Genomic DNA, 17,867 nt, shown 5'->3' on the forward strand with positions numbered 1-17,867 from the left:
ACGAGCTGAACAGGTAAAGCACGGTCACTAAGGAGGCAGACTGCGTTTCACTCCACCGCTGACTAGCTAAGGGATCTTGCGCACATTCCTAACCTTTCTGCACTTTGGGTTCCCCACCTGTAAATCAGAGGTTACCCCTGGATCCAGGAACCATCGTGAGGACTGAATCAGTTAATATATTAAATGTACACGGGACAGGGTATATAGTGAGCGCAGTGTGAGTATTATCTGGTCTGAATACTAAGCAATGAAAGAGTTTAGCATATGATAAGGACTTGCTCCAGGTTAACTCTCTTAGTTGGGATGCGACCAATCACATTTTCTTTTTATCTCCTGAGGGTCAAAAATGTTACCCTTAACAGTGAGTTATACACAAAGCTCTGGCTTCGACTGTGGACGTGAGTTGGCTCGCTTGTTGTATCAGCGTCCTGGTTGTAATTGTTGGGATGATCATCCTGGCCTTAGAAAGAAATGTGTACATCGCCTGGCATGTGTTTATACATATTAGTTACTTAGGCAAAAGGAATGTCGCTAAAAATTCGTGTTTGTCTTTCGTGAATTAAAGTGATGATGAGTCACTTTTTGTCTATTCGTATTCGTATTCTAGTTACTTATCGGGAAGAAGCCTAATGCTCCCCAGAAAAGCTGTCCAGTCACAGGACATTAGTACGGAAGGGATGACGTGTCTGATAGATGTGGACAATCTTCTCTAGATGTGGCTGGAGCTCTAGCACAGCTCATTAATTAGATCAGCAGGCATAATCAGACTAGGCAGTGTGAGGAGACAGATGGAGGGATGGTCAGCAGGGGATGGGAGAAGGGGACCTAGTTTCCAGTTTGACCCTCGTGCCTTCTCATCATGGGGTGGGCTGCCCTTGGCTTTCACTGCCCTGCCGGGAAGGGGTAAGACTGAGCAGCTCACACGCCTGGCTCTTCACGTTGCCTTCTGATGGAGACAAAGGGAAAGGATGGGAGCCCACCCCTTCAGAATATGCTGCCAGGGCTCTAAAACCGGGACTGGCATCCGGTGATGGGGGCCGAGAAACATTCTGACACTACAGGCAAAACCGTGTGTGCCCGTGGATGCTTCTGGTTGGAGGCGCAGGTCCACGCTATTCACCCAATTTTCAGATGGGTCCTGACTCCCCAAATGCCTCCAGGCCAACCCAAGCCAGGAGCTCTGTTGCTGCCTTAAAGAGGTGACAGCAGGAAGGCAGGACCAAACTTTGACGTCACGGTTTAGGATGGCCATGCGGGCAATGGATATTTCTCTCTCTGCACGTGGGAAAGTAAGTGTCCATCAGGAGGGTCTGGGGTTTCCAGGTACGAACCAAGATGTATTTGACAAGCCTCTCTCCAGCCATGAACCTGCTCTTCCACTCAGGGTTCACAGCTACACATTGCCACTTCATTACACTCTTCTACATCCCCATCCAACCTCGTCAAACATTCCTTCCAAACGCTACCCTCTGCTGCAGCCTTGTACCACTCATAAATACAGGGAAATTAGCTGGACGTCTCCTCCTGAAGGGCAAGAATCATGTCTTTGGTATTTATAGATGGCCAGCACCCGCCCCATCGTCTGCTACCTAGTTAATGCTCAGTAATCGTTTGTTGAAGTCAAACGAGTTGAGTTGGGTTGGCTAGCCTTGAGGGATGGGGCATGATTCATGATGTCTACGAGCAATTATACTCCTTAGTTTTCAAAAATAAAATTTTGTAAATTGTTTCAAGTTAATTTGTCCAATTATGAAAAGCCAGGGGAAATTATCCGCGGCTACTTCTAAAGAAGAAAGATATGGTAATTTGCAAAGGGCAAGAATGCTGCAAAGATTTTGCTCCTCGGCTGCTATAAAGTATGAGACCAAGTTAAGAACTTAGAAAACTGTGAAATGAACAGAACTCATCTAATTTCAGCACAGCAATTATAGCTCTATCTGAGGACACATGAAAAAAAACCCAAATGTGGTTACTATAGTAGTAAATTGGTCTCAAAGAAACTCCTTCATTTTCTCTAGAAAAATAAATAATTTTCTATCATAGAGCAACCAAATGATAAGAAAAATAACCCACAAAGAAACATAAATGTATCTGGAAAGAAGAAAAAGAAGAAGAAGAAAAAAAAAAGATCCGCAAGCAAATGCCGCGATGGGAGAAAAAAGAACAAAACAAGACGAAACCATTTAGGCGAGTGGTGAATGGATACCAATTTTTAAAGAGCGAATTTTACAGGGTTATTAAAGTGATGAGTGTTTTTCTGAATATCCTTAGTGGCAAAGAAAATGGGGTATTTTATTAAAGAGAGAGGGAATTTATTTTGTGTAAGACACAGACATTAAAACACGTATTGGCTGAGAAGCCCAGGATGATGTTACGTGAGCCCCGTTTTTAAAGGTTCGTACACATATGGCAGACAGATGACTAAGCTGATGGGAAGGCACGGGGAAGATTTTTCTAATACTTGAACTCCTTCATTAGTGAGAAATGCGTTATTTCCAAATTCTGGTTTAATGAATTTAATTTAATTTTGAAGGTATCAGCCACAATAAGAACTCGGCGACCGACTGCATCTCACCTCCGTGAACCGCACCGTGTTATTATTGCACGAGGCTTTCTCTGGTTAAAAGAAAGCACCTTGTTACTTTTATGCAGATAAATGGATTGCACGGAGATGAAAGGGAGCAACCTTGAGGGTTGTGGGACATGTTCATCATCTCAATGGCATCCATGGCCAATGTGTTTTTCTCACTAGCAGTATCCCTTCAAATCCGACAAAACTCCCCCAAGGGTTCGATGTGGGGTCTTGTCTGTCTCGAGGAGGTCCATCCTGAAGAGACAGCACTAGCCATGGTGGCAAGGACCGTTGGCTCCCCGAGGGCTGGGCGCTGTCTCATCCCTCCCGGTGTCTGGTGCCTTCGCTCTGTGTCCCGTGTACACAGTGGCTGCCTGATCAAACACGGGTTTCCTGAGAGGTGGACCCCTTAGCTGACATTCATGCTTGCAGAACTTGAACTGAAGGAGGGGCTGGGGGAAACCATGGCAATTGGGAGCTTTCACAAAGCACTCTCCAGAGCCCACCCACTCACTCAATGCACGGTCACTGAGCACCTCCTACGCGCCCAGCTTTGGAGCAGGTCATGGGGACACAGAAGGGGACAACACAGAGAAGGTCTCTTCTCTCACGGGATGTAGGATCCAGGTCACCTGTTTCCACCACATCCAGCTGCATTCTGGATTTAAACCGTGTCCTTGTCACATAGCAGTGGGACACCCATGAGGAGACTCAGACCACATTCCAAAGGGAGCTACAAACAAGTGGGACCCCCCCAGAACTTTCTAGAAAGAGGCACCATGGGATCTGCTACTGCCAGCCAGCACCTCCTCCTCCCCTTTCCTCCTCCAGCCCACATAAGGAGTTGAAAGCAGGACCTTTGGTGTTGTCAGAAGGGCCAAGATCCAGGGAGAGGTGACTTCTTGTCCTCTGTGACGGGGTCAAGCAGACAACTTGAAGGGTAGCTGGTCTTGCTGGTGCCAGGCCCCCGTGCATGTGGGGTGGCTCCTCAGGATGTGTCCCTTCCTGCCTCCAGAGACTTCATGGGTGAGCTTCAGGGGACAGCCAGCTTGTAGGGACCAATGCCACCAAGAGAGGTGACAGCCAGTGCCAGTCAGAGGAGCAGCCCCCACTGACCAAGGGGAGCTCTGACTGCAGGCAGTTTGGCGAGAAGACCTCGGCTCTCACCTATTGCCCTCCGACCTCTGACCCCAGGGTTTGGCCTTGACAGGGGAACGGGAGTTTAGGCACCTGAAGTATTTCATAATGTTTAAAAAGCATACAAGCTTTCCATTTCAAACACAACCTGGTGAGCAAGTATGCAGGCATGTTGCACGGGTCAGTGGCAAAAATGCCATTAGTTCCTTTACTCTCTCCTGCCAGAGGGACTGACAACATTTTCCTCTCAAGGGCCAGATGGGTGTCGGTCACAAGTACCCAGCTCTGCTACCGCAGGGAGAAAAACCTCTGAGACGACGCATAGAATGGTGGCGTGCGACTGTTGGCATGTTATTTATGGACTCTGGAAACTTACATTTCACATGGAATGCATGTGTCACAAAATATTCTTCTTGTATTTTTTTTTTTCCCAGCCATTTAAAAATGGTACAAACCATTCTTAGCTCATGGGCTGTGCGGAGACAGGTGGCAGGCTGGGTGTGGACCACGAGCTGTCGTTCATTTAGTCAACACAACTACGCTGGGCCCTGGTACACAGAAAGTTCTCTAGAGACTTTGTTTAAGGTGAGGTCATTTTCCCCCAAACGTGTTAACGCAGAAGGAAACCGTTTTTTGGAAAACCTCTCTCAAGAGGCCCTGTTAGGACTGCTGGGAGATGATCACACTTTCAGACCCTGGTTGCCGTGTCTCTGTCCTGCAGCGAGCCAGCCAGTCCCAGCACACCCACACAGCCGTCTTCGTTCTCCTACGATCCTCCGGGGACAGAGGGAAACAGAGCTGATTACGGAAGGGTGTGCCCAGGGGGGTACCAAAGAAGCCCGTGGGCTGACATCAGGCCTGAACAAGAAACTCCAGGATGCAGGCCTACATAAGGCTTGGAGCCTGCCTGGACGACACCTGTCCCCGCTGATAACCACAAGCATCTCAAGAGACAAATGGCTCCAAATGACAACACTGCAGCTCCCTCCCTGGGGCTTGACAATACAGAGTCACCCCCAGATTCTTGCATTCCTGGCCCCCAGGAAAATGGGAGGTGTTGCCAGTTCTCACTCCTGAGATGCATGATGGGGTCTAACATGATCCTCAGTGCCTGTTCACAAGGAGGAACCCTTGAGAGATGTGGACGCCCCTTGCAGACTTGGCCAGCCAGTTGCAAAGGCTCTATGCCCCTGGGTCTACACGGAAAAGTAGGGTGGCCGACCCTTCTAGTACTGTGAGGTTGCCCAGGAGGTGGGCCCTGCTGGGCTCAAACTGGAAATGCTGCTCACCCTAAAAGTAAGCAGCCTCTATTTCTATTTCTCTGTCTTCTTACCCCTCTCCCAGTCCTTCCAAGGACTGACAGGACCTTCCAGTGCTTCTCTGTGAAGCAGAAGCTGCAGAACTTGGGAAAGAAACTTTCTCTGGAAAACCCCTGAGACGCTCCGCTTAATGCCTTTTCAAAGTACAGATGTACATTTTGTAACAAGAGTATCAATGTTAGAAGATCCCCTTTTCAGTTTAAAATGTTCTGATAGCTTTAGCTTCTGCTTCAATATTGTTTGGAAAAAAAAAATCGGTTTGTAAAAGACAAGTGTCACACACCCATTATCCCTTAACACCCCCGGAGCACACGTGGATCTGCTCAGACAATAGACATAGTTTCATTTCTAACTTCTAATGACCCCTTTTTGCCCTAAGTACGCTGTGGGAGAGGAACTCCAGTGGGCTTCAAGGATCTCTTGACCAATATTTTAACATCACATAAAACAGATTTTCTGGTGCTCCACTAAGACTATCATACAACGAATTATTTACATCGATGATCAAGCTAAGCCAATACACTCAAAGCACATTTTTAAACTGTCACAGCTTTGACCTAACTATCCTTTTGCTTCGGTTGATGCTTTCACAATTCAGTAATGAATCACTCAGTCAATTATGAAAAATCAGTGAGCTCTGTGTTTGCATATCCATGGAATTATATAAAATTACTCTTCACTTATATGGAATTTGGGTATTGCATTTTGACCTCTTCGATTAGGCAATATCAATGTGTCAGTAAGGCTGGAAGGGGGGAAAATGCAACCTTTGGATATAGCAATGAAAGTAAGAGTCAAAGAACACTCCAGCTGAAGCACAGGCACCTTGGCAGTTAACAGAGAACGGGCGATTGGGTGTTCGGTGCTTAGGGGGCATGCGTTTTTAGGTTAGAGGTCAGTGTCGCCAGCACTGTCAAGGTGAACACGTGGGCTCGTGTTACTGCCCTTCACTGGCTCACAGGAAGCCATTCCTTCACAGGAGGAGGTCTCAGAGCTGCGTATCAGCCCTCGCAGCAGAACAGGGCCCAGGGGAGGGAGTCACGCACCTGACCAGGTCGATGACCCGCTCCCTCGGCGCAGCGCTGACCGGCTCATCGTTAATCATTACAATCTGATCTCCCGGGATCAGCTTGCCTTCGGAGGGGCCACCTGGAGACAAAGGAGAGCGAAGCGCAGGTGAGAAGACCATCGCCGATCCATCCGTGTCCTCCTCGCCCTGTCACGGCTCATCGTCAGCACCTGGCGCTGTCCGCCAAAACAAAACTCAACCCAGGTGGCACGTTAGAGAGACCTGGGGAGGGGTGCCTCTCCGGTTTGGTCGGTGGAGCACGTGAATCTTGGTCTCAGGGTCATGAGATCAAGCCCCATGTTGGGAGTAGAGCTTATTTAAAAAGAGAGAGAGAGAGAAGGAACTGGGGAGTTCTGGATAAACTCCAGAGGCTCAGGCTACACCCCGGCCAATTAAATCAGAATCGTTGGAGGTGGGGAAGCAGGCACTGGCATTTCTCTAGCACTTTCCCGGCAGGCTTGAGACACAGCGGCCTAGGAAAACCGCACACTTGAACGGACACGCGCAAGGCCGGGGACCGTGGCACCCTGCAGGCTGATTCCATAGATTCGGAGTAGCGACGGGGAGGTAAAGCGCTTCTCACCAGCTCCCAAGGGCTCCAGACACTGCTGGTCAACTGAGTATACTGGTGTGGAAGCCCCAAAAAGAAGGTGTTGCCCCAAAGGGATGGCCACCCATCTGTGCAGATGGCCTGCAGCCAAAGTACCGGGGCACACAGGGACCTGAACAAAGCTGCATTTACTTACTCAGTCCAACTAGGGAGGCCCCATACTGTCGGCAACCGGGAGGCAGCAAGCCCGTTGGAGGAAGGACTGACAGGATGGGGCCTGTGTTATGTGCTTCTGGGGAGGCTCAAGAAGTGGGGGCATCTTCGTGATTCTTGTCTAAAAGGTGGGGGCAAGGAAGCAGAGCTAAAGCTGGGATTGTTCAGAAAGCAGCAGACAGTCGTATCAGCTGGGGGGTGAGGTCGTTTGGTCCCTTCTGTGGCTGGGACCGTGGCAGGGACCGAGCCTGGGTGCATGTGCCCGTGCTCGCCCGAGATGACAGAGGACTCTTGGGTTTGTCTTGGTCCATCATAGTCTTTTCCATTGGTTTTTGCAAGGAGGCAGGGAGCTAATATTTGCTGGGCATTTATTACATACCATTTATTACATACCAAGGGCCTAGCTGCCTTGCCTAGAATCCCAATGACACTTACAATCCCTTTCATAGAATGAGAGACCCCAGGCTCACACAGGTTGAAGAAATGGCTTAAAGGATAGAACCCGGCTGCAGCTTAGGTCTGTGGACTCGGTCAAGTTCAGGGTGACCCGCATCTCTTTTGAACGTGCTCCTATAATTGAAAAACTGGTCACTGTCAGGTCTCCTGACATATAAACTTAAAGCCACAACTGCAGAAAGCATACATCAGTATCAAATAAAACCTATAAATGGATATTTCAACTACCTCCATGTTTAATGTAATTACCTCCCAAATATTGATAGGGTACTATAATTTTCATTTTACTTCCAGGTCTGTCACTAGGTCATAGGTGCAGCTGAAAGATGATCTCTCAAATATTATTGCGATGACTTTATTCAGTAATTGAAATGAGCACTTCACAGCTAGATATGGGTTCTCAAAGGAATTCAGATGCTTCCCACCCACCCCGACACTTGGCATATGCGTCACTGAAGCTGGAGCATAAATGAATCTTCTTTCTGAGTAGTAAAACAGTAGAGAAAACCTTAATATTTCCTCATATCGTGATAGAAAAATATTCATTTCAAGATGTGGGAACTGAGAATTCAGTGTTTGCACACATACGAAATTCTGAAAATCACTTAAGAGAGTTTATAGAACTGTTGGATTATCTGCAAACATTCGCGCAAATTCAGTCCAACAAATGGTTAGAAATCAGATGCTGATCAAATACTGAAAAATGTTCACACGGATTGGCTGATGGACGTTAACTACTTTCCTGCGAAAACCACTTGCCGATTAATAGGCAATACTTTTACATCTGACCCAGGCTTTTTGGCCAAATGGAAATATTCTCGTTTAATCAAGCAACTTAAACAAGAATTTCAGAGGGAAGCAAGACACAGCTCCTTTCAGAGAACTGTTTCGTGCCCCATACTCTGAAGGCTGGGGTGTCTGGTACAGAAAATCTAGTCAGGCCACAGAAATCATCTGAGACCTCAGCAGAGTCATTTTTATGAAAGCCACAATTTATTGGACCACTATTTTCACACCCCAAAATGATCGGAAATGGTAATCTTTGACCTGTTTCACTTTTGTCCACTGTTCTCAAAATTGTCGAAAATGAAGTGTCAGTGTCTGACTCAGGAGAGTCAAGGGCAAGGAACGGAAGAGGTTAAAGGAACGATGAAGCAATACAGGAAAACCTAGAACAACACTCAGATCTCCTGCCTGCTCTGGGGAGGACTCCTCTTTAAGAGAATCTCAGAACCAGAGATGTTAGTGTCCCTCTATCAGAAAGCAGCAGCTCAATGTCACCCCACTCAGGAAAGGATGTGTGCACACACACCTACCCTACATTATATAGCTCATGCGTATGACATATAATGTACGCACCCTCATACACAGACTTTTCTCCTCTACATACACAATAATGGTTCGCCCTAGGGGCGCCTGGGTGGCTCAGTCGTTAAGTGTCTGCCTTTGGCTCAGGTCATGATCCCAGGGTCCTGGAATCGAGCCCCACATCGGGCTCCCTGCTCAGCGGGAAGCCTGTTTCTCCCTCTCCCACTTCCTGTGCTTGTGTTCTCTCTCGCACGGTCTCTTTCTCTTTCTCTAATAAATAAATAAAATCTTAAAAAAAAAAAATGGCTCGCCCTGAGTAGTAGGAGCTCAGGTGATTCTGTTTTTTTAACTTTCTCCTCTATATGATCTATATTGTATGTTTTTCACAATGCGGGTGTATTATTTTGTTATCACAGTAGGCGACAAATCTCTTTCATTTTAGTAATACAATTCTCAGCCGCGTCAAGCTCAACGATGCCATACAGAGAACTGAGGTAGGACCTACAGCTAAGAAAAGAGGAAGCTTGGGACACCTGGGTGGCTCAGTGGGTTAAAGCCTCTGCCTTCGGCTCAGGTCCTGATCTCAGGGTCCTGGGATCGAGCCCCACATTGGGCTCTCTGCTCAGCAGTGAGCCTGCTTCCCCCCCTCTCTCTGCCTGCCTCTCTGCCTACTTGTGATCTCTCTCTCCCTGTCAAATAAATAAATAAAAAATAAAAAATAAAAGAAAAGAGGAAGCTTGGCAAACAGGAACAGGTTGTGTGGTGAGGCAGTGGTGGGAGAGAAAAGAAAGCCAATTCTTCCCTGTACGAGTCTGTAAGGTGGTTGACTGTGGTCACAGGGCTTACCCTGGACTATATGATGTCAAAAAAATGAAAAATGCAATCAACTTTTGAGACCTCTACCGTGCACTAGATGCCTTTCATTCTCCTTAACTGGCAGACTCAGTAGCCCAAATATTTTAGAGTTTAGTAATAATAACAATAAATATCTTTGAAATGAGAAGGAGGTACTTGGCGCTCTTTTATGTATTTATTTACTTTTTGAGCTTTTAAAATTTTAATACAGTTCCAATCAGTGTACCAGCTTCATTTTGGCTTCTTCACTGCCAAATCTGGGGACAGGGACAGCGTCACGTGGCTGCCTTCTCTTTGTCTGGGATGATCAGGGTATAAAGGTTTCTGCTGCACTGGACTTTGAACTTCACATGATCCTTATTTTTCTTGATCTTGACAGGTTTGGCATCCTTTTCCCTGGCTAAGAGCAAAGTCCCCGATTCCTTCAATTTTGTGAGGCATGGTGACCAGGGACGCAGGGGCGCTGGTGGCCGGAACAGTAAGCATAAAGATGCAGGGATGGAGAAAAGCTACCTGCACTCTTAGAATGTGTTTCATTCTGTCCCGAGCCCTTGAAGATAGATATGAGCATGAGCCCCATTATCCAGAGGACGCAGATAAGTGTCCATCAAACTGAAATGCAAGGAATTAACATGGAAGCTCAACACTTCTAACGGGGGCAGAGGTGAGCTCCAAAGCCGTCAAACTTGGGCAGTCCGTTGCCAGAGGCTGTGCTCCTCACCACAGGACTGTTCTCCTGAGCTCTGTCCGTGATTTGCCAAATCCTGAGAAGGAATAGTATGGAAGGCAATTTCCTTTTGTGTGAAAATAAATCCAATACAAGTCCATTAAGATAAACTCATAAATACATATCATGAAAAAAGAAATCAATCAAAGAGCCTTGTTTCTGGAAAGGCCAGGGCGGCCCACTTCAGGTAATTGCCTCCTAAGGGCATTATTTTCAACTGTGTGGATGTCGGACATCTGTAGAGTCTAATAAGAAAGCCTGAGGCAGAGGACATTAATGACTGGCTCCTACTGAGGGATGCCGGGAATTGTCCCATTGGTGATCAGTCAGCCATTACTGGATGACGAACTAGCGTCCGATTCAGTAGGCTGTCTGATGGTCACTTCTTCTCGGGCTATGGGCCTTTCGGGTGAGCACAGACAGGCTGAAAAGGTAAGAGCCTCTTGAGGGAAACTCTCCTGCCACTCCCATGACAGAAATCCAATAGAGAAGGTCAACAGTATAAGCACTTGTCAAGCCTCTGAGTGTCATCCCTGCTAATAGGCCATTGGCCAAAGTCAGCAACCTGGTCCAGCCTGGCAACAGCGGGGTAGAGAACTATATTCCGCGGCCAGTGGGGGGAGAAGAGTACATCCTCAGAACACAATCCAAGCGCTCCGATGACTAAAATCCTTCTGTGACTTCATGCCACTTTCTGCTTTTGTTCACTAAGGAGTTTAATCGTGAACTTACCGAAATACAGCACAGCGCCTGTCTCTTTTGATGTGCATTCATACTTTAAGAAGTAGGTCATTTCCATGGTTACAAATGATAGATCCGTGTTTTCCGAAGTCAAAAGATATGATGCATTTGGCAGTTGAAACCCAGTCTACAGAGCCCTTTGTGTCTCTCTGGCGGTCTGACTCTAGCCTGATGTTGGAAAAACTCCACAAGGCTCCACAGCTCAACGTGGAATGGTACGAAACCTATGGGACTCAGTGACAGTCGCTGGTGCAGGGTGTGGTAGGTGACCCCAGGAGACCAGGAGCGGGCAGGGTGCTTACCTGGTGTTACGGAGCGAACGACCACCGGCTTCTCACTCCCGGCCACAAAACCAAACCCCAGTACGGGGTCCCTCCTCATCTCCACCCTCCGAGGGGCCGGAGGGAGGATCTGGCAGCTTTCCAACCGAGGGTCGTCAAATGGGATGCCCTGCATCATGTGACTGTGGGAAAAGCACACACAATGGAAAAAAGGTGTTAGTGTAAGTGTTTGGCAATGGCTTGGCAATCACATTCTCCCTCTCCTTTCCAAACTTTCTATTCGGTTTGGGAGAGCCTGGGGAAGACGTGGGAAGGCACACAGTTACGCTTCTTGTGTCCCCTCCTTAATCTCTTGAAAACACCAGACCCATTTCAGCATTCGGCGATTGCAATGGCTGTTCCCCCAAGCGGAAATGCTGATCCTACCACTCTATGGGTGTGGATCCCCCTACCCACTCTCTGGTCTGCTCTGGTGTGACCCTCTAGCCACATACACCGCAAGCCTGGTCCCCCACACCCACAACCCCTTTACCCTCTTCTACATTTTTTTAGAAGATTTTATTTATTTAACAGAAAGAGAGAGATCACAAGCAGGTGGGGGGTGGGCGGGGAGCAGGCTCCCCACTGAGCAGAGAGCCCGATGTGGGGCTCGATCCCAGGACCCTGAGATCATGACCTGAGCGGAAGGCAGCGGCTTTAACCCACTGAGCCACCCAGGCGCCCTCCTCTTCTACATTTTCACTCATAGCACTAATCACTTGCTAATGAGCTATAGAACACACTTTTTAAAAAAAAAATTGTTTTGCTGTCCACAGTCCTAGAGTGGAAGCCCCATGAGGACAAGGAAGTTTGTTTTGTTAACGGACTCATCCCCGCTGCCTAGCGCAGCCGCTGTCACAGAGCGGATTCACGATCAATCACTGAATGAACATGTCGAGCGAGAACTGTCTGCGGAACACTACCGATTTATAACTGATATGCCGAGAGAGAAGCTCAGAAGATTACGGATATTTAGGAAGAAGCATCTACGGCTTCTGGCTCCCGTGAAACGGAAGGGATGGGAATCATATGGGCGGTGATAGGTTATTCTGGGGTCGAACACATTTCCCCTTTCCAAAAAAGATGGGAAACTAACTCCTGGCATTTATATTCTGGAGAAATTTTCAGCTGATTTAAATGAATCTCTTTGTTCACACCTAACTTCAGAAGTTTTATCAGTAATTTAAACTCAAGGGGCGCCTGGGTGGCTCAGCGAATTAAGTGTCTGTCTTCGGCTCCCGTCATGATCCCGGGGGTCCTGGGGTGGAGCCCCGCGATGGGCTCCCTGCTCAGCAGGGAGCCTGCTTCTTCCTCTCCCTGTGCCCCTCCCCACCACTTGTGGTCTCTTTCTCTCTCTCTCTCTGTCAAATGGACAAATAAAATCTTTTAAAAAACATCATTTAAACTCAAAATAGGTATGGCATTCAAAAATTTTCAAAATGCATCCACAAATATCGTATTTGATGCACCAAACGATCTGGGAATAACGAGGCCGGTGTTACCATCTGCATTATCCCAGGAAGGAAGCCGAAGCCAATAGTGGCTTATTGGCTCCCAGGGCCCACGCCTCATATGCCGGAGTGTCGGGTCAAACCCCAACTCCCCGGACTCTCCATGAAGGCTTCGCTCACAGACTATAGCCAGTGTAGCCTTTTGTGAGCAAAGAGCTATTAGTCTGAACACCAGCGCCCTCCTGTAAGGAATGCAGGCACTGTTATTTCAATGACGTGGACTTCAATTTTTTTCCTCTCTAATGTTCGATAAGGAAAAGAAGATCATTTTGAAATACCTTGAAACATGCTATTCTATATGCCATGTGGACAACATATTGTTCAAATGGGGAAAAAAAAAAGAAGATTGAGAAGGACGAATTCTGTGGTCCTTTTGTGTAATTAATAAGAGTTGAGAAGAACGAATGGAAACCCTCCAGGATCTGTCCTCTAGGCATGTACCACCGACTAAGAAAATAAAAGTTTAAAATTCCCCTTTACTCAGAAAGGACGTGTCTTCGATTTAGCAGCTCGCAGTCTGAAAGGCTCAGAAAAAGAGAAGTGTTCGTCGAGAGCTAACGTGTTACACGTTGCACGCTGACACTCATCTGTTACCCGATTTTATCTTCAGAACACCCCACAGGAACGGCAGTTTGACCCCACGACCTCCTCAGTGCAAACGCCAAACACAGAAGAGTAACTGGGTCAAGGTCACACGATTCTCAGAGGTAAGCCAGGTGCAACTCACACCAGGTCTCCTAAGTGTCACACGCTTGACCAGCTACATAATCTGCACTGACAGTGCAAAACCAAAATGCAGACACTGTCACCCAAACCTAATTCCGAACTTTAAGACAGCAGAACGTGAAACCCAGGTCAGGGCCCCGTGTTACTGCCTGGGTCACGCACCCAAGAAACTGGACTTGGTGGTGTCCCATCCCAACGTCCCACCGCCATCCTAGACGTGTGCGGGCTCAGAGTGACTGCATCGTAGGGTCAACGGGGAGGGGCGGTCTCTCTGGACCCAGAGTTTAGATGTGCCTACAAGGGCAGGTCACACACGTGAGATGAAGGGAGGTGGGAGCTGCAGGCAGACGGGGAAGCAGGCTCCCTACTGAGCAGGGAGCCCGATCCAGGACTCTATCCCCGGACTCCGGGATCATGACTCGAGCCAAAGGCAGACCTCTGACGGACTGAGCCACCCAGGCATCCCTCAGAGCACGCTGTTCTTAGGCTACCTTTGTAAATGGGGCTCTCCTGCTAGCCCCAGATGGAGTAACGGGGAAAAAAGGGAAGGGGATACCCATAGTTTTAGGGTCGGGCCTTACGCTAGTCATTTGCACCATGACCCACAGGAGACATCTTCTAAATGAAGGTGGTGGTGGAAGTGAACTGACCTGCTCATGGTGTCCCGCGTGGCAGAACACAGGCCTGGACCCCGGAGGCCAAACTTCCCGTTCCAAGTGTAGAAAGGGACCGGGGAAAGCTTTTCCCCGTGCCACTGCCAGTCGGTGCAAAGCTTCTGGCACAGGTTTCCAACCTTGGCGGCACATCAGAATCACCCGGAGAGGATTCAAAAGTCCTAATGCCCAGGTTTCCCTCCACACCAATCATATCAGAATATCTGAGGGTACGAGGCAGGATTAATCTTGAAAGAATCCCCTGGTGATTCCAAAGTGTACCGAGGACTGGGGACCACTTCCTGCTCAGGGAAATGTGGCATCTAGCTCTCCTTCTGGGTAGTAGGACAAGAGAGCACAAATCATGCCCTAGACCACCTCCTCCAGCCTCTACTGCAAATGTAAGTTAGGATATTTAAAGCATTTATATCTTGACTATCCTCTTGCCACCACATGATAAAGTAATAGTCTCCAACTTTTAATCATCATTCATTCAATAACTAATATTATTATCTTATGAATACCTGACATTTATTAAACACTAATTTCATGCTAAGCAATTTTTGAAATTATTTCCATATGTTAGTTCATTTAATTCTCCGAAACAACTCCATAATGCATTCATTTAGTCAACAAATACTTATTGAACGCCCACAGGCTTCTCGCTTCCAGGGACACAATAGGAATCAAAGCCAAATAAAAATAATAAAATGTTCACTCTGGTATTCTGAGCTAAGAAATTAGGAAAATGTATCGCATATCAGGTCTTTATAAGCATGTGGAGAAAAATAATGCCGGAAGGGGACACTTTGGGCTTCTAGCGGGGGTCGGATAAATATCTGGGGGAGGAGGAGTATTTCAGGGACAGGGACCTCTAGGGGCAAAGGTCCTGAGACAGGCTGTGCCTAGGGAGAGTGTGCCTAAGGGACAGTGGGGAAGCCAGCGGTAGGACGATGGGGAGGTGCTGAGGGACTCAGAGGTAAATAAAGGACCTGTGTGTGTGTGTGTGTGTGTGTGTGTGTGTGTGTGTGAGACACAGGCTCTTGGAGGGGCTTTGTGTTTTGTGCTGAGTGAAACAGGCAGCCTTTGAAAGGTTACGAGTAGAGAAGTGATTGCGAGCGGCCCTTACCGAGAACAGACAGGAGGAAGCTGGGCAGGGCAGGGGGCAGGGAGTGCTTTTACAGGGCCCGTGGCGTCCATCCTGACAAAATACGTGGGGGCCTGGACCAGAGTGAGAGCGGCGGGGATGGCAAGAAATCGCTGGGTTTTTAACACATTTGGAGGCCACTTCAACAGGGCTGGGATTCCTATTCTGAAACCACCTTCCTGCTCACAGAGGACATTGAAGTGAGGAAGGACATATCAGCACATCATCTAGTGCAACTCTTACGTCCCGATGTGTGCAAATCGCAGGAGCCATTTTGGTTGCGAACAGCTAACCCTTTACGGTTTCCACAAGAAACACACAAATGGTCCTGCCCAAGTACAGGGCAAGTGTGAGACTGATAGGGTCGTTTGCGGGCAGATTTTGTAGCCGGACTCTCTGAAGCCCAACCCTGCAGCTCCCGCCCCCACTTCCTAGCAGTGTGACATGAAAGAACTACTTCCTGACTCTGTGCCTCAGTTTCTCCATCTGCATAATAGCAATATGAGCAGTCACCATGGCTTAGGACAGCTGCAAAGATGAAATGAATGAATAGAAGTGAAGCATTTAGCAAAATGTCTGGCATGGGGCGTCTGGGTGGCCCAGTGGATTAAGCCTCTGCCTTCGGCTCAGGTCATGATCCCGGGGTCCTGGGATCGAGCCCCACATTGGGCTCCCCATTCAGCAGGGAGCCTGCTTCTCCCTCTGCCTGCTGTTCCTCCTGCTTGTGCTTTCCCTCTCTTTCTCTCTCTCTGTCAAATAAATAAATAAATAAAATCTTTAAAAAAAAAAAAAAAAAAGCAATGTCGGGGCGTCTGGGTGGCCCAGTGGGTTAAGCCTCTGCCTTCAGCTCAGGTCATGATCTCAGGGTCCTGGGATGGAGCCCCACATCAGGCTCTCTGCTCGGCAGGGAGCCTGCTTTCCCCTCTCTCTCTGCCTGCTTCTCTGCCTACTTGTGATCTCTATCTGTCAAATAAATAAATAAAATCTTTAAAAAAAAAAGCGATGTGTTATTTTCATCTGTCAAGGTCAATGAATAGAAAGGAATAGATTTCAGATATTATGAACACATTCACTCTTAAAATATGAACACAAATCCAGTATCATTTCAAATCTCGATAGCCCAACGCCCGATGAAATGTCTCACCAAATCATAGCTAAGCTCTGAGAACTTTCATTTGAAAAATCTTATCAAGTGCGATGACACAATAAACACAAGTATAAGTTGATACACACAAGGCAGTCCTATGCCAGAATACAGACCAAAAAAGAAAAAAATAAAATCCAGGCTCTCTAAGGACGGAATCAGTAAATTTTCCTTGGCCATGTTTCTAGAACTCTAAGTTCTGGGAAGGAACCCACGTCATGGGGAAAATGAGAAGCACCACTCAAGTTCTAAGGGACAGAGGAGATGGAGATGCTGCCACCAGCTGTGCCCACAGAGAGTGTGACATCGGTCTACATCCCTTCATTGTTCTTTCCCCACCCAAGTAACATTGAAACCCATAACCAAACGTGTATTTTATGGTTGGTGTTTGCTGCAGCATTTTCATTTTTGTTTCTGATGTTGCATTCTTCTTGTTTTGTTTGCACTTGAGGATAACCTTCCAATGGCATTATTATTCTTGTGCAACAGGTGGTATTTTCAGAATAAATTATCTAAAAATAATCAACCTGTCTTTTTTCCAGCAGGAACGGCTCTATACAAAAATGTGCCCCCATGAAACATCATTTGGTGGTTTGGATTAAGGTAAGCATGTTTTTGGCTCTCACCTTGCAGTATTTTTCATAAAGATGCTTGAGTCCTTTCACAATGAGCTGAGAAAGCAACACCTTTTTTACCTGCTCGACATGCTTCAGTGATTTCTCATGCTAACGCTGCAAGAAGACAACTGATGAGCTCCACAACCTTCCAGTCCCAGCCCCCAACCTTCTGCAACATACACACACACACACACACACACACACACACACAGGCCAGGAATCAGAGACCTAAAAATCCAGGCTCTGTTAATTGAGATGGAAAACGTGCCCACTGAGATTCAATGAATAATCACCCTGTTCCTGACAGATTCATTTTAAAGGAATGATGGTGATCTTGCTGTTCAACCCCCACCCCCATAACAAAAGGAAAGGGCTTTCCTAAAATGTTGGGAGACTTTCTTCCTCCACAGAAGTCAAAGACAGATACACTCAGCATATCACAAGAACTTACTTTGACTGGTAGATAGAATGCTATAAGAAAACCCAAAGTGATTCCATTTTTATATGCACTTATTAGAGACAGTGACGTCCTTTTATGGAATATGTGCGGAAGGGAAAGATCCTGGTGGGAAAAACTAAATTTGGAAGTTATTACTTATGTTGTAAAATTAAAATCTGTAGGAACATGGTGGCAGGTCGGACACATGGGTAGGTAAGACTGGAACGAAAAGAAGTATGAATGAACAGATGTGCCCAAGTTTTACTCAAGAAGGCCATTGTCAGTGTGACTTTGCTGGGATCACGTGATAGCATTACGCGTCAAGATATTCCATGCTCACCTCGCTAGTACTGGTCTCTGTGA

The 17,867-nt window shown here is 47.3% G+C and overlaps 1 protein-coding gene across 3 annotated transcripts in view; it reads right to left on the minus strand.

The window, feature by feature from the left end:
- FRMPD4 (FERM and PDZ domain containing 4) overlaps nucleotides 1-17,867 on the minus strand; it is an 847,457-nt gene that overhangs the window by 81,249 nt on the left and 748,341 nt on the right. For all 3 annotated transcript variants that reach the window (XM_032880199.1, XM_032880201.1, XM_032880200.1), the window contains 2 exons: nucleotides 11,250-11,410; nucleotides 6,075-6,177 (listed from right to left, as the gene is read on the minus strand). In XM_032880199.1, the coding sequence (XP_032736090.1) occupies nucleotides 6,075-6,177; nucleotides 11,250-11,410 (264 nt within the window). The remainder of the gene's footprint in view (nucleotides 1-6,074; nucleotides 6,178-11,249; nucleotides 11,411-17,867) is intronic.

The sequence above is a fragment of the Lontra canadensis genome, unplaced genomic scaffold, assembly GCF_010015895.1.
Source record: "Lontra canadensis isolate GAN:19392208 unplaced genomic scaffold, GSC_riverotter_1.0 scaffold68, whole genome shotgun sequence".
NCBI lineage: Eukaryota > Metazoa > Chordata > Mammalia > Carnivora > Mustelidae > Lontra > Lontra canadensis.